The sequence below is a fragment of the Globicephala melas genome, chromosome 10, assembly GCF_963455315.2.
Source record: "Globicephala melas chromosome 10, mGloMel1.2, whole genome shotgun sequence".
In the NCBI taxonomy this organism is placed as follows: Eukaryota; Metazoa; Chordata; class Mammalia; order Artiodactyla; family Delphinidae; genus Globicephala; species Globicephala melas.
Window position 1 is genome coordinate 24,072,981 of NC_083323.1, and position 17,876 is coordinate 24,090,856.

The 17,876-nt window shown below is 36.1% G+C and overlaps 1 protein-coding gene across 2 annotated transcripts in view; it reads right to left on the reverse strand.

Moving 5' to 3' along the window:
• The window catches only part of NEDD1 (NEDD1 gamma-tubulin ring complex targeting factor), a 45,002-nt gene extending 27,373 nt beyond the window's left edge, over positions 1–17,629 (reverse strand). The window contains exons 1-5 of one of the 2 annotated variants that reach the window (XM_030856337.2): positions 17,541–17,629; positions 15,168–15,311; positions 12,216–12,310; positions 8,123–8,239; positions 5,171–5,311 (exon numbers count right to left, since the gene is read on the reverse strand). In XM_030856337.2, the coding sequence (XP_030712197.1) occupies positions 5,171–5,311; positions 8,123–8,239; positions 12,216–12,310; positions 15,168–15,303 (489 nt within the window). In that variant the 5' untranslated portion in view covers positions 15,304–15,311; positions 17,541–17,629. Of the gene's footprint in view, positions 1–5,170; positions 5,312–8,122; positions 8,240–12,215; positions 12,311–15,167; positions 15,312–17,273; positions 17,480–17,540 lie in introns of those variants that run through there. The other variant, XM_060306308.2, reaches the window with a different exon arrangement.
• Between the last annotated feature and the right edge of the window lie 247 nt (positions 17,630–17,876).

Sequence of the window (17,876 nt, forward strand, 5' to 3'; positions counted from 1 at the left end):
ATACTGAAAAATGCTATATTTAAAATCTCACAGACATTGCATTTAAAAATCACTTTTAAATCTAAGAAATCAATAAAATAGATCCACTTTTTAACTGCTTTCAAAAAGGGTGCAGTCTGAGAAAGGCAACACAGGTTAACCTATTTGTGAGCCTAAGCTGCTGAACTTGCCAAATAGCGACTTGCAATTAAATGCTAAGGAGTCTGTCAGCCCTGGCAGCTCTGCAGAAGCAGTAAGGCTCTTTCTCCCCTGCAGACAGACACTGCGATCCACAAAAAACTAACAGCTTCAATTCAGCTCAGACATTTCAAAGTAAGATTCTCAATATATTCAGGCAATCTCATTTCCAATATGAAATTCAGTATAATGCAGATTCAGTGAGACTCCATGGTTTTGTCACTTTTGCTAAGAAATCAATTTGATGATTTTTAAAGATTTCAAATTCTTGATTGTTCACAGAAACAAAAATAGAAAATTTTAATTTAATCATTATATGTGCCCTACCTACTATTTTTCTCAAAAACCCAAACCCTATAGTAAAACTGTCAGTGTAGAAAATGGGCTGGGTGACAGTGTATTGGAATTGAATTATGTCAATTTTTAGACAGACTTGAAATTTTTATGAACATTGTTTAAATTAAAAAAATGAATATTTAATATACTTGAAATCATAAATGAATTGTGAGGAATCTTAATAAAAAAAAAGCCTCCACGGATTTCAATTATGCTGCCTGTAAAATGGAAACGTAAGTATACAAAATCATAACTGTGACTTTCTTCACTAAGAAAACTGAGACTGCATACTTACATACAAAGAGGCCAAGTGGTATTTCCTAACCCATGGCACTCTGCTTTAATGCTGTAGAGAAAAATGAAATAATATAGTACACGAAAAATATATAAACATTTGTTCCAGGAAAAGGGAAAAAAACCAACACACTCCAGTTCGATTTCTTCACCTTCTTTAATGCTCTCCTTATTCTAAGTTGCTCTAAAACACAAAATATGATTACTGAGGTCAAGTTACAACTGGTTAATTAGCAGGGGTTTGGAGGGAACACATTAAACCTAAAGATGTTCAAACCAGTTTGCAGAAGTAAATCACAAAAGCTATTTTAGTAAATTAATATGATTATTCATTAAAAGTTCACACTAAAGTTCCCTAATCTCCACATGTTAGGAACTATGTTAGCATCTCATCTAGACCAAAAAAAAAAAAAAAACAAAAAACACCAAAACCAAACAAAACCCTGTTGAAAGTATATTTTCATTCTCACTTGACAGTTAAGGAAAAGGAGGCTTGAGAGTTAAGTCACTTGCCCAGGCTCACACAGCTAGCTCTCCAAATAAATGTGGGATTTACAATGTAGAGCTATACCAAAAAAGCTTATAGAGATGCCAACTGCCCAAACAAGAGGCACCAAGAACGCGAAAATCTAGGTTCTGGTTCATCTGACCTTGCACAAGAGATAAGCTTTAAGCATTACTGTTTTCCTAAACTAGAAGATATATTCAGTTTTGCCATGCAAAGTAATCAATGAAAAAAATCCTTTGAAAATCAACAATACAGCAACCTGTCACCTAGAATTTTAAAAAATTTTCTTCATGCGAAGAAGAGATAAGAATAAATGTTGGACTCTTGCACAAAGTGACAAGAGAATACTGCAAAGTTTCCAGAAGTTTGGATCCTCAAATCCTTATACATTCAGCTGTCTCTGAGCTAGAAAGAGACTCAAAAGGAAACAATGCTACCACTCTTCAAGAGTCGACCTTCAGATCAGTCAGTTAAGAATCTTGTGATCAGAAAGTCCTGGAATCTCAGTTTTCTCACTTGTAAAATGAGAATAACCTATACCTCACAAGTGAGTAGCAAAGAATAAATGAGAAAATGTAATATAAAGCAATGATCACTATACTTGAAACACAATAAATGGTAGTAAGAATTCTACAAGGTGATATAACCTCTGCCTGAATGCTCTCTGAACCCTCTCACCACCTACACTCACCCCAGTGGCAATCGGATGGACTTGGTAATAAATAATGTTGGCATAACTATATACCTGTATAGAAAGATGAACCCCATCTCACACCATATACAAAAATTAATTTGAAATGGAGCATAACAGACATAAATTTAAGAATTTCTGTTCATTTTTTTTTAAAGGCATTAAGAGAGTGGAAAGGCAAGCCGTAGGCTAAAGGAAGATATATGCAACGTGTTTATCCAAAAGATGACTCCATCTGGAATACAGAATAAACTATAAATCAATCAGAAAAACAGAAATAACCCCAAACAAAAAGGATAAACAGACTTGAACAGTGACCTCACAGTATATAAAAGTGTGCCAACTCATTCAACACAGAAAAATGCAAATTAAAACCACAATGAGATACAACTACACAACCATCAAAGTGGTTAAAGTTAATTAGACAATATTTGGTATAAGCAAAAACGTGGAGCAACTGGATGTCACATACATTGCTGGGAGAAGTAGACAATGGCACAAGCACTTTAAAACCTTTCTGGCAATTTTTAATAAAGTAAAAATTGATGCCTACTCTAAGACCCAGCAATTTCACTCCTGAGTATTTACTCAAGAGAAATGAAAACATATATCCATAAAAAGACTTATATAAGAATATTTATAGTAGCTTTCTCACAATAGCTACAAACTGGAAACAGTTCATGTGTCCATCAACTGTAGAATGGATAAATAAATTGTGGCACATCCATATAATGGAATACTACACAGTAGTAAAACAGTATGAACTACTATTATTCCATGCAACAAAGCAAACATAATGAAGACTAAGAGAAACCAGACACATATAATTCTTTTAAGAAATATGAGGCAGTGACTGGAAAGGATTAAGATTCTGTATCTTGATTCTGGTAGTATGTAGTTACACAGGTGTATGTATGTATAAAAATTCATCAAGCTGTGTATTTAAGATATATATATATAAAAATTCATCAAGCTGTGTATTTAAGATATATGTACTTTATTATATGTAAGTTATCTCAATTTTTAAAACTTTAAGATTTTACACACAATAAGGCCAAGAGCAGTAACCAAACCTAATGTTTTCACGACTATTCCTTCATCTTTTGTTTTAGTAAGAAAACCCTCTAGCAAAATACAATAAAAACTGAAATCTAAGAATATACATGGTAGTATATGACCTAATATTTATGTTACTGAAAAGTCAACCCAGAATTTATAAATCTAAATTTAGCATGCTTCTAATATACCAAAGAAGTGAGGAGGAGAAAGAGGAAAAGAAGAAGAGGAAGAAGAAAGAGAAAAAGAAGAAGAGGAAGAGGAAGGAGAAAAGAGGAAGGAGGAGGAGAAGATTACTCTATTTCTTTAAAAAGCAAGGCATCTGAACACTAGATACGATTTTTTTCCAATAGTTCCAACTTCTGTGGGCTTAGGTTTTATGTCTCCATTATCATAATAACCAAAAAAATTACAAAAACAAAATATTATTTCCTATTTTTATGACAATATTAATACATTCTCTGTGGCAAATCACTTATCCTCAACCATAAAATGCAGAAAGTGAGATTACCTCTAAAGTCTTTTCTCAGTTCAAGGTTTCTATGATTCTAATATTCAACTAATCAAAAAATTCTGAGTTCCCTAAATGCCTTCCAAAATAAAAGCCAAAGTTTGGTCTGGCATTCAAAGTCCCACTTCAACACTACGTTCCTGCTTACCTTTCTAATCTTTTTCTCACATTAGCCCTATATAAAACCCATACGCTTTCCTTTCTCCTTGTTTTTCTTCATATGATTTCCTCCATATAAAATATCCCTCTCCCAAAGTTCTTTATTAGCCTATTAAGATCTTTGTTATCTTTAAATGTATTCATATACTCATATATTTATTGAGGATCTTTTCCATATAAGGCACAAAGTTAGACAATGGCTGAGTACAAAGAAACAAGACACAGTTCCAACTATAATGTGGACATGTAAAGAGCTAACCCTAATACAAGCTAGAATCAAATAACTGTCAGAGGCCAGTTAATATACTAGTAAAACAAAACAAAACAAAATCAGTTATAAGCCTTAGACCCAGATGAAATCCTCCCTCCTTCAACTTTCTCTATTTTATTCCCAATCAGAGTCTTCTCTGTTCTGGATCACCATGAGACTGTTTTTCATCAATCTTCCATAAAATCATTTATATGTACATCTCTTTTATTACCTCAATACATATGAAATCTGAGAAAAGACTTTTTTCTGTACATTTTTAATATCCATTAAATTTTCCTTAAACACTAAATACTATTCAAATAATGATTTTAATGCTTTTCAAAATTGAAGAGCTCCCATATTTTATCTAATAATACTTATGGCCAAAGTGATTACAATAAAAAGATTAAAAGAAGTTTCACCTCATTGGAAATTCCTGTGGAGAATTTCATGGAAAGTTAGCCAAGAATTAGATTTCTTGAGAAACTGAATATATTCTTTTAAGAATTTTATAGACTAAATTTTATAAAGAAAAAAAATTCAATAATTGACTAATTTTCTTCTATAAAAATTTTCCCTAAATACTCGTATTAACCTGAAATACATAAATATGCTTTGATACTTTAACTATCACATACTTGAAACAAACAAACAAGAAAACTCAATTTACCCTGTGCCTAAATATTGGGTTAGCCAAAAAAGTTCATTCAGTTTTAAGTAAAAATAAAAGACATTTTTCATTTTCACCAAGAACTTTATTGAACAATGGATTCATTAACCAAATGAACTTTTTGCCAACCCAATACAATTATTCCATGTCCACCAAACAGAGTATTTATGAACCTAAGTATCTGTCTTGTAGCTGACATAGTTTAAGCTATGCAACACTTCTATAATGTCACAATTAATATCCATGTTTTGGGCTTAATCTATTAACAATTATCTGTATTGTTTATACATAGTTAAGTTCTAGGAGCATGTTCAGTGGCATAACCGAACTCATGTAAGCACCATCATCTAGTATGAATTAGCTTTTACATACTACCATTAAAGAATAGCTACCTAAGTTTGAGTGAGCTAAATGCAAATTTAAAATACTCAATTTTAAAAACTCAAATTCATTGTCTTATGTAAGGTAATTTAAAAATCTATCTTATCAACTTTATTTTGAATAAATCCATACTGTACCTGGTTACTACCATGGCCAAAAGGAGTACTAGATAAATTAGTGGTTACACTGTGCAAAATAATTTCACCACTGAGAGATCCAGAAGCAATGTAGCAGTCATTCCAATTATATGTTACACAAGTTACTTCATCTTTATGATCCTGAATGAAAGAAATGAAAGTAAATACAGTGCCACACAACCTTCAAACAGCATATTTCCACGGTTTTTTGTAAATTTCATGTTTTGTAACTATTATGTATTTGTCAATCTAATATATGCTTTAACATTTTCCTCAAATAACCCCCCAAAAATTACTCAAGTGAGTAGTAAACTATCTGATTAACACCAAGTCTTTTCAGGGAACAAAGATTTATTTTTCATAACCATAATAATGGTCAGGCACCCTGAAACAAGAGACAAAAAGGAAAGGTAATTTTCTAAATGGCATTATGTCTACCTTAAAGAATTCACTTCCACTGACAAGTAACATTTATTGCAAGTTGATTATTATGAGAGTCCCTGCCCTTGAGAATATTACTGTTCAACTGAGAAGACAGGACATTTAAGTGAACATGCAAATGGCAGAATGAATGCTAAATGAGTGGCAGAGGCAAAGTGTCAGAGGAAAGAGAGTTATCACTGTGAACTGAGTTGACAGAGGAAGCTTTATGGAAGACAGAAAGCTTGAGTTCAACATTAAAAAAAGTAATAAGAGGTAAGTTAGGGGAGGAGAAAGAAAACTGACACTGCAAAATAGAAGAGAGCAAAAAACAAAAGCCCCAAAGCCAGAATGAGCAAAGCATGTTTGAGATTTGATGGCTGCTGCTTCCATCTGCTGAGTACCGACTAAGGCTGGGAGTTTTATATATTATTATTAATCTTTAGAACAATCATGGGAGGCAAGGCCATTTTCCCCATTTGATAGATGAGTTAACTAAGGTTAAGAAACTGTGCAAGCTCACAGAACTGCCAGTGGTAGAGCCAGGATTCAATCCAGGTCATATTCCAAAGCTTATTTTCCTCTCATTATACTCGACTGTCTCCCAAATCCAAAGGGGAATCCACTTTGAGGAAATAAAACTGTTCAGTTTTAAACAAACTGAGTTCACAAGGACTATGTTTTCCAAAATTAAATTAGAGATATCTAGCCTAGGAGCATAGTGATCAGCATAGTTTTTAAGTTTGATGTCATACCTTAATAAGATAAACAAACCAACCTTTGTATCTTGTAATTAGATTAATGTAATATCAAGAATAGTAGCTATAATATTCCACTTATTTTACAACTTTTTCAAATGGTCCTTGAAGCATGCTGGGAAATGCCTTTACATTTTACTGCTTTTTTAAAATCAAACAAATGTCATCCTGAGGAAAAGAATATCTGATAAGAAAGGAAAAAGGAGTGGACATATAGTGCATCATTCCCATTTGAGAAATTATAACGTGGGGTCCAATACAATTTCTATGACTTTGTAAAGAGGCAGGTGTGTCTTCCTGATTTCAACTGTGGAAAATAAGTCATTCAGCTGAGGATGGAAAAATGAGTAGAATTTTGCCATGTAAGGAGGGATGGGAATAAGTGATGCTCCTAAAACGTGTGACACTGTGTGACAAAATTGGCCACAGACTTCTAATCTCTTCTCAATTCTTTAAGATATTCTTTAGTCATACTAGGCATATCCCCCTAAACAGCTTTAATTCAATTATTTCATAATTTAAAATATTAAACAATGAATAGTATCTGAGTGTGCCTCTCATCTTTGCCCTTACTAGTTGCTTGACATTGAACAAGTTCTTTAACATCTCTGAGTCGGAGTTTCTCCATCTGTACTTAGGAATAATACTACCTGCTCTGCAGAGTTGTAGAATAGATAGAATAAATATGTTAAGCACAGTGGCTGGCATGTCAAAGAATTCAATAAAAGTTAAGTATTCTCATTATTGGCAACTTTTCAATTTTCCTGAAGACTCTTCAAAGTTTAGTTAATACTTAAAATAATGAACTTCCAAAAGTAATATTTTAAACAGCAATCATAAGATTATATTTCAACTTAGCTAAGAGAAAACCATTTTCTATATACTATTTCTCTAGTAAGAATTAACTCAATGACATTAAGATATGTAATAAAATTATAATGATCTCTGGTATTTGCTTCAAAATACTCTGAAGGTCTGAAGATGAGAGAGTAGATGAGCACATAAATAAAACAATACTGGCCATGAGTTGATCATCACTGAAATCAGGTGATGAATACATGGATGATGAGTTAAAGGAAGTTCTTTCTCTGTGTATATAGGTATGTGTGTGTATAGATAAAAATATGTTTAAAATTTTGCATATTAAAACTTTTTTAAAAGACATAAAAATTAAAAATAATTTAATAAATGAACTTCCAAATATTAAAAAGACAGAAGTCCAAAAAAACAATTGCAACCAGGGGCTTTCATGATGATTATTTTCATTTTCTGAAACTGCAAAAAGCTAACTATTTAAAGAAACACTAACTGTAAGTTGTAAACCATTTTAGAAACATTTCATTACCGAGATGAAAATACATACATACAAACTGTAGCAGAGAACTAAGAAGCCATATCCCCAAATACTGTCATCCCAAAACCACTCTCATTATTTCAAAGTGCCTTAAAAAGATCTCTAATGACAACAAACCATATTTTTTTTAAAATGAAGTAAGTGGTTCACTCACACGAGAGCAGACCAAAGTGAAAAAATAAGGAAAAAGTTTTAACCCCAGCAATATAGCAATATAGTAACATATGTGGAGGGAAAAATAAACCAAAAAAATTGTTTTTGGCTACACAGCATCTTTCTTTTCCCTAACAAATCTCACTTCAATTCTGAAGCAGCTTATTTTTATCATAAAAGCTCAAAATTAAAAGTTTGGTAACTATTACTAATAAACATTGTGGGATACCCATTCCTGTAAGGATTAAAAAAAAAAAAGTTGCTTACCTTAAGAGATCGATGAACTCTTTTTGATTTTAAATCCCAAATATTAACAGTGTTATTTAGGCCTCCGCTTACCAAATACATTGATGTTGAATTTAAACTGACACATGTCTGCTTTTGCTATTAAAGAAAAAAAAAGTCACATTAACGTAACAGAGCCCAGAGCTGACTTTCAAGTCTCACCCAACACTTGGTAAGCACATGAAAAATATTTGTTGAGTTAAATGCTATAAACATGCCAATTCTTGTACTAAAGATTCACCTCTCATTATCTGTCACATGGATTCAATAGTTTGCAAAGTGTTCAAAAAGGCTTTAAGGAAATCAACCAGATTCAAGATTCATGTTCTAGTCCACAGAAACGTGGTGACAGAGGAAGCTTAGGAAATACCAGCAAGTCTTGGGCTCCCATCAGGGCTTACTTGCCCTTAATATTTCCCTTTAATAAAACCTGGTCTTAGACTCCCACAGAATATCTCATATTAAAATCAACCCACAGCTCAGAAAATTCTTAAGGTAGAGGGAACTGTAAAGAATGCCTAGTTTAAAACCCTCATTTTACAGAAGGGCAAAGTTTTATAAAGAGGATAAGATACTAGTCCAGTGTCACAGCAAATCTCCCCTTAATGGCCCAAGTCTCAAACATCATGTCATCAGAACCTAACTCTACACTCTCCCCCACCACTGTAAAGGTCCCATTCATCCAGTTCCTCAAAAGTCCAGAATTAACCTTGATTCCTTGTTCTCCCTCTGCCCAATCTATCAGTAAGTTCTCTAAACTCCAAGCCTAAAATCTATCCCACATGGGCCCCCCTTTATCTACTGTCACTGCTAGCACCCTAATCCAAACCTTGACAAAACACAACAGCAGCCTCCTAACTGGCTGTCCTGCTTCCACTCCTGCTTCCTTACATCCCATGCTCCGTAAGTAGAGTGACCTTTAAGAAATGTAAATCAGATCATGTGTCTCTCATTTAAAAATCTTCAATGGCTTCCAATCACCCCTAGAATAAATTCCGAACTCATCATTAACCTGGCTTTCAAAGCCCTATTCATCTGTCCCTTCTTACCTGGTCTCACCATTTTCCTCCTTATCCACTAATTCTCTAGCCACACTGACCATCTTCCATTCCGTAAACACTATATTTGCCTCAAGGCTTCTACACAGCTAGTCTTGCCTGGAAAGTTAATTTCCCTGAATCTTGGCTTGAATGGCTGCTTCTGGTCAATAGAGATCAACTTAAATGCCACAACTTCAGGAGACCTCCCTTGGCCACTTAACATAACTTGCTATCTCAATATCTTATTTTAGCTCTCTGCATAACAACTTATCACTATACTCAGTATTCTGTTTACTAGTTTATTGTCTCTCAGCAGAATGTCAGTTTCCTTAGAGCAAAGACCATATCCATGTTCAATAAATATTTATAGAACAAACGGCTAAAGTACAGAGGTAACCAAGTTTTTCTCACAATGATTATCTATGAGTGTCATCTATCTGGTAGTACCATCAGTAACTATGCTACAAAGAGCACAGTATTGCATGTTTTTCTCTATTTAATTTTCAGATACACTGCATAGTTACATTAATTATTCTCACCTCCACCTGAATACCATGAGGGGAAAAAAGAGAAATGAATTCCAAAGGGGACATTCTGTGACTTAGTTAAAGGTTAAAAGGCAAACTATGCAGGTTTAGGCAAGTCATCTCACCTTTCCGAGCCTACATTTCTACATCTGAGAAACGAGAGATGAGGACCAGATCTACTGTTCTTGAGAGTCCTGCATCTTCAAAAACATCCTCTGCTCAAGAGAGCACCAGATTCTTAAAAGGGTACAGATAACCCCCTCTCCCTCCCCCAAGGCTTCTTCCAGCTCTGAAATTCTGACTGAGTCAAAATTATTAACACATACAAAAATATCAGGAGCACGTTCCATCAATGTTTCAGTATGGTCGCTATAATTCTCTTGCAGGTCATTCTAGGAATTGACTTTAGTCTAAACAGACTAGTAAAAGTTAGAATCTGGTGATCATTGCAGATCAGGACAGTGTACTAAGAGCTATAAAATAACCTTTAAAGAAAACAGAGAAGAAGGGCATCCATCAAAGATCAATATATTAGGATTCTAATCATCAAAAACCACTCAAATTATTCTTAAGGGCTCAGAACAAAACCTGTATTTATAGCTGCTTACCATAATGATAGAAGATCTTTTTATGTTAATAGATTATTAACGTAGCTAATGAACTTAAATAATTAATGGAAATTGAGTGCTTACTACAGAAATCCTGTACCCTAAGACACAAGCAATGGGTGGAATTTTAAAATCTGAAAATAACATCAGGTCAAATTTCTAGGCTATATAGTAGCCTATCGTATCCATTATAATACTGTTAAGACCAATATGTCTACTTTAAAGAGGTAAAATACAAAATCAAAGAAAATAAATATGAAACTTAATAAAGTTCCACCTTAAAAATAATGTTAAAATAAGTACGACAGAACCTTATTTTCCCAATGAGCAAAGGTCTAATATCTCAAATGGTACATAAGTAATAGGACTTGGATCCTATGAAGCAAAGGTTACCAACACACTAATATGTTATAAGAAATTACTAATAAAGACTAAAAAACCAATGGTTGTAAAATATGTTTTGTAAGTAAACCAAAGCAGATTTAAATTGTAACTACAATGATCTCACTTGCATCAACCTGCATTCTGATATGACTTAACTGTGGGAAACAGAACTACAGCAACTAATGTAAAATATTCACAAAATCCTTAAACTGGTGTCACACTTGTAAATATCATGTCATTTTTATATTTTACACATTGACAACAACAAAAAACGGTCCCAAACTGGTTCTAAGGCAACGCATAAGAGTGTGTGTGTGTGTGTGTGTGTGCACGCATGTGTGTAGATAGATAGATAAATAGTGGTAGAGGTGGAAATCTAAATTGTTTTGATGTTGATATTTAACTCACAAATGTTTGCTGCCCACCTTTGACATGATCTGAAGATCCAAAGATGACTAAGATGTTCCGCCTGTTCTTGAAGAGTACAGTTTGCCTTTATTGAGCAGCGACACTCTCTGCCTCAATTTCACTTACTGAGGTTGATAGGCAAACGTCATTCCTACCCTTAGCAGACATTCTCTCCGCCCCAGTCTCTTAATATCTGTGGGCTGGAACTGATGCTGAGATCAATCCAAGATACCTTTAGGAAAGGACTGATAGAAATCCTAAGTCCTTTTTACGTTAGATGAGCTCATATTCCAATGCTCTGCTGTGTTCTACTCCACTGTAATTGGAGTAGAACAATTATTAATCGGGCTGCCTTATCTACTCCAGTGTGTAAAATTATGACAATTCATAATGGTTTAGAGTCTGCTATGAAAACTATGAAATTTAAAAAAAGAACAAGCTACCAACTAACTACTTATTCCTTTTTATTTAGATCTTACTTAAAATGGAAATAGCTTTCAAGAAGTGTGTGATTGGAAATAAGAAAGCCAGCATTATCCTGAATCAGAGGGATTAACTTATAAAACTAAAGGGTAAGAACATATAGTGAGAGCTTCATTTAAATGCTCTGGGACCAAAGCTCTGGGACAAAGGCATCCTGTTGCAGGAGAGCTTGGGGAGACTCAGGCAGTACCATGTGGACAGAAGCTAAAGCAGAAGGCTACCATCAGATAAGGCTCTTTAGTTGATGGTCCTGAGCCCAATGTCAGCAAAGGTATGGCTACATCATTAGGACTCTTTTGCTCAAATCAACTCAGTGACCGTGGTGGAACATCATCCTGAAAAACCACAGCAATACCAGAGAACCTCCCACAGAGAGGAAATGGAGAAAGTAACTGCCTAGTTGACGAAATGAAGTCCTTGATTGCTCCCCTAGCACCCAATATTATTTTACCTAAAGATGTTTCAGTAAGCACACTTATTTAACCTTTAAGTGTTACTCTATTATTTTAAGCTCAGGTTAAGAATAACGCTTTTAAACACCTTCATATTTAGTTGCCAGCACCATAATAAATAAGCAATTACAACCCAAGCAAAACAGATTTTTAAAAGTTAAAAAAACACTTACCCCTTCACCAAGCTCTAAAAGTGGAACAGGTTTACATTTGCAACTTGAAACAACTATTTTGTCACCACTGGAAGATGCTGTCACTAGAAAGTTATCTAAATGAAGAGTTATGGAGAATCGAACAATCCATGAGCAGCTCTAGCACTCGACTATCATTATAAGAATTGAGATGATAAAAGCAAGCACACTAAGCAACGAATATAGCTGATACATTAGCTTTCAAAACTGGCTCAGATTACTAATTACTAAGACTAATTCTCTTTACTACTATTGCAGGGAAGAACCATCCTTTCTGATTCTGCTATCACTTGAAAGCTATTTAACCCATGTGAAATACTACTCCATTTTCAAAGAGTAGGCCAGAAGGTCTAATTTTATCCTTCAAGAATGAGAGCATGATAAAAGCAACATCAGGGAAATATCAATCAACCTTTTCATCTATAAATACTGTTTAAGACAGCTATTTAGTAACGCAGTGCTTGATACCAATTTAAGCTAGGAAGCAAATATCCACATTAGTCTCCTATTTTTCTACTAAGAGATAAAGCCTGATATTTTCTCAGGATGGAATTTTTGTGATAGAGTGTTTTAATCTTAAATGTATTAAGAATATTACAGTATATGTAGCAAATATAAATAAGTGTGGTTACACAGCAACTATGTTATGAGAGTTTTGACTTTATTTCAATTCAATTAAATTCAAGTTATTTAAAATATAATTTTAAATTATTAAAATAAATATTTAAAATTTAATAATTTAAAATTATAATTTCCTTATTTTACATAAATTATAAGTGGAATAATCAGTAAACACAAAACAATGTAAGTATTTTAAAACTAAAATGACTAAATACAATAATATAACCAAGACCAAGAATCTGATTTTGAGTCAAAACAAATTAAAATATCAGAAGTTTAAACCTATACTTTTAACAAGCAAAGTCTTAACTGCATTACTTTTGGATGATTTACATAACATTCAGATATTCTGTGAACATACCATGGACTGTAATTTTATTATGATATATAATTCAAACAAAATCACTTCCACCTACCTAGATATTACAGCACTGAGAAAAATAAATCATTTCCCTTTCCTTGGCTTCTGTTTATTGTTACTTTTCTCCTTAGAATATATTAAAGAAAGGACTGAGAGAAAACAATACAAGAGGGTACTCTAGTTACTCCTTTTATTTCTCATGTAGTTTTAGAAATCATGAGGAAGTGAGGAATATTACCTAGAGAACCAAAAAAAAGAAAACTAATCTCCCTGGCACCTCACCATCAACACTGTCCTTGGGATCCATGCTAAGTGGTCCCTAAATCTCTGAGTCTGGGAATTCCTCGGTCTTCAGTAACTAACCTCTATGGAAGGCATCAAAGCCTCAATAGGTATAAAACTATACAAAGGTTTTCAGTGTACATGTACTTGTACAACAAAACTATACAGAAATAAGACCAGTTTCCAAAAGTCATAGGACACCATCACATAGTTACACCAGTTTTGTTGATAGAGCATTAAGTGGTTTATCAGTAAATGTATCAACTCCTAATAAAATTCCTTGGAGGAAAAAAATAATAAATCTCATTAAGAACTGCTACTTTTATGCAGTGAGTAACAAGGAAAATTAAGCTCTAAACATAATAAAAATCTAATAGAAGGAACTTCACACATTTGTGACTCTTTTTAAAACATCTTACCCCACTCTACATCTAGAGTCCTTCAAAAATGCAGTCCCTTCACCATGAGTTTGATTAATAAAGCACCAAAGTTATTTATTTTGATACTTTAATACAAAATCAAGGAATGATGAAGAGGTAAATTTAATTCAATAAGAAAATTCATCATTTTTGTTATGTATTTGCAAGAATAGTTAGATTGAGCATGAAAACTTCTAATGTTTTTGTTCATGAATCATTCATATTTTAAAGCTTTGATATTTTTACTTTCATCAGGAAGTAGAATATTACTACTTTGATACTGATAAGATCAGACACATGTTAAAGCTTAATCTGTTGTTTAAGAAATAGTGTATGCGTATGAGTTCCACAGGCGAATGATTATTTCTAGCATACCAAGTATACAGAACATTTTCATACAAAAGGTGGTAAGAATACTTTGTTTACAGCAGTGGTTCACAACTGAGGGTGATTCTGGCTCCCAGGTGACATCTAGCAATTCTGGAGATGATTTTTGGCTGTCACCACTGGGGCTACTGGCATCTGGTTGGTAGAGACCAGGAAGGCTTCTAAACATCCTACAATGCATAGGGCAGCCTCCATAACGAAGCATTATCTTGCCCAAAATGTCAATAGTGAGATACTGAGAAATCCCTATTTATGAGTTCATTTTATCCACATCTAGGAACTTATTAAGACAGGGAGGATGTCAATCAGAAACATAAAAACCTTAGGAAAGTTCAATCTAGATAATTTTCCTGTCTTTTTGGGAAACAAGACTATTTTCATCACAGATAGAAAGGAAGAGAAATACAGAGAATACATCAGTAAGATGGGAATGTTTGACTATTTTTATCTCTTCCCTCAACCTTTGCTTCTGCCTTCAAGTTCTGTCTTTAATTTCCCAACTACAAATATCCAAACACAGATACAAAACATCATTCCAGAACTTTTCAGAACTTTTCCCACCATTACCTACCTTATTCCATTTGATTCAATAACAAACTGTTAATAACAAAACTAATTCTATGATCTGCATCTAGTAGCTAACATATTTTTAATAGCAGTGTTTTTCAATGTAGTGAATTGCAAATAAGTTTTTAATGAAATCAACAGAGAATATCAGTGTGCATCATATGACATACTGTTTACTAAATTCCTATTTCACAGCTATGCCAAATATATTTCTCATTATGGATCACATGCAAAAGTTTCATTGATACTGGTTGTTTAACCTAACAAAAAGTGGTTGTTTAAAAAAGAAAAGGATACTATTGCTGCTCCAACACACTGAGCTGATTCCATGTGGTGATGTGTGTGGGTTGAACTTATCCACCAATGTCATAGATGAAGCATCCCATATTTTAACATCATCTCCCGATGAAGCAAATCTGAGGTTTTCCTGCATGACTGCACCTGCAAATAGTTTAAAACAACATATTTTAAAAACAATTAAGGATAGGTTTTAAAAACAAGAGTTAAGATGAGGCATCTTATCTAAAACAAGTGGCTCTACTCGTTCACTTTTGTCTCAGAGACTGTGCTCACCACAAAGTTTTTGGAGTGATCTCTCTAAAACATAAACCAGATCATATTCTCTTAGCTGACCTTTCCAATGACTCTCCAGAACAATTACAATGAAATCCAACCTCCTTAGCGTGCCTTACACAAACTGGCCTGCTGTAACATTCCTACCTCTCTTTCCCAGGGCCACCAAACTCACTGGCCTTCTTTCTCACCTCCGAGTCTTTCTGTTTGCAGCCCCATCTGCCTGGAATGGTCTTTCCCGATTTCCCAAGGTCATCTCCTTCACATCATTCCAGTCTCAGCTCATGGTTCTTCCTCAGAAAGGCCTTCCCTGACCACCACGGCTAAAGCTGCTCCACACCAGTTGTCCTATATCCCATTACCCTGTTTCATTCTTTATGGCCCTTCCTGCTATCTGCAGTTTTATTCTCATGTCTGACTCTCCTTGACTTGAACAAAATAAAGATCCTTAGGACAGGGATTTCATCTTGTTTACTACCAGTCTTGAAACATTCCTGGCACACAGCTGGTACTCAACACATAACTGTTGGATAGGTAACTTCCTTACCTTTTAAAAAAATTATGATAAACTGTAGCACTCCTGCAGGTCAGAATCCCGCCATGGCAGGCTTTCCAAATAAGTCTAAAATTAGCAAATACAGCCTAAGATGTCACTAAGTCCCTATACCAACACACAGTCTACAATGCCTTCGCTTGTATTATCTGTTCACAGTATCCCAGTTCAAACACAGAATTCTGACAAAGTGATTTCATAAACCAAGGCAGTCTAGAAGACAAAAGGCAAGTAGTAATGCATGATGGGTAAGAAAAAAATGCTGAGAAATACCTGGGAGAAAGGGGAAGGGAAGGGATGGGGGCCTAGAAATATACGCTTCACACCTTCCTGGTGTGGACAGTGCAAGAGTGCAGCAGCGCATAAGTGATATTACAGACAGGTTCCCAAGTCATCAACAAAACATCACACTTATGAGGAGCAGACTCTATTTCAGAGGACAACCTCAAGGCCTAACAAGTTACAGGGCCCTTTCATTCTCCAGAGACAAAATTTTCAATGTGTTTATAAAGAAGCTAAAACTTTTGTTAACTAGAAAAGCCACCTATGTGATTCACTATGCTCCATTCATCAGATAAATACAGTTCTACTAAGAGCCGTTAGTCATCTGCTGAAATGTAGACATAGTGTTTGGATTTGGTGCCTTACCAGGTGGTAACGTGCCCTTTCGGATCCCTACTCAACAACAATGAAGTGCTGGAAAAGTATCTGCAAACCCAGTAAAAACCACTGAAAGATATCTTTACTATAATCTTAGACCATGCCTGTTGAGCGGCGTGATGTAGCGGAAAGATCCCTTTAGACCTGGCTCAGATGATCTGCCCCAGAGTTAGGTGACAGTCACTTTGGCCAAGTCATTCAACGTCGGTCTCCTCCTCTCAAAGTGGAGCGGGAAAGGGCCCACCAACCTCAGTCTTCCGAGAACTGAGCACATTTTAAGGGCGCGGCATCATATCAGCCTCAGGAAGAGGCTCCCATCAAAACTGAGCTGTCAGGACACAAGGCGGTAGCACCGTCAGCCCCGGATTCGGGGAGCGCGGCTACAAAAAACAATTCCACTACGACTTAGCTTAAACAAAAGTTCTACAAATTTCAGTAAAAACCCAAAATGCATTTTACTTGCAGGAGTCTTGCCTAACTGGGGTTACCTCGTAAAATGCATTTGAGCGCCTGCTAAACGAGTTGGATTTGAGGGGTTTACAAAAAGAGAACGGGACTGTGGACAAGCGACAAACTTTCCGGAGGCAGCGCAGCCCCCAGAGCCGCCACCGACCTACCCCAGTTGCCCCGGGCCACCTCTCAGGCCCGACCGGAGCCCGTCGCAGGGGGAGGTGCACGACCCCGGCCCGCGGCTCCCTGGCACTTCCGCGCCAAAAGCGCCGCCGCACCCCTGCCCGGTAACCGTCCGGAGCGCCAGGCCGGCCGGAGCCCCGGGACCCCAGGGGCCTCCGACCCGCCCCCTGAGGTGACCGGACAGCGGGCACCAGTAGAGGGCAAGTACTCGGCAGGCGTCGGCCCCCACCCCGGGCCCTCCGGAACCTCACCTCTCAGCCGCCGTACACCGGGGGCCCCGGCGCGGCCCTCTCCGGCGCTGGGCTTCCGGCTCCCGCCTAGACTATTAAACTTCGGCGGCCGGAAGTCCCGCCCCCGGATGGCGTCACCGGGAGAGGCGCTACCGCAAGCGATGGTTCGGGTTGGTGGCCAGGGGCAGGGCCAGGGCCAGGGGCGGTGCTGGGTCTGGTGGGGGTCCTGGTCCTAGTGCCTGGGAGGGATCTTTGGGCCTGGGCGGCTCCCTCCACACCCCACCGATGGCGCTAGGGCCAGAGGCTGCTGCCCTTTTGTCATCCATTTGTTCGTTGGCTGCCTACTGTGTGCCAGGC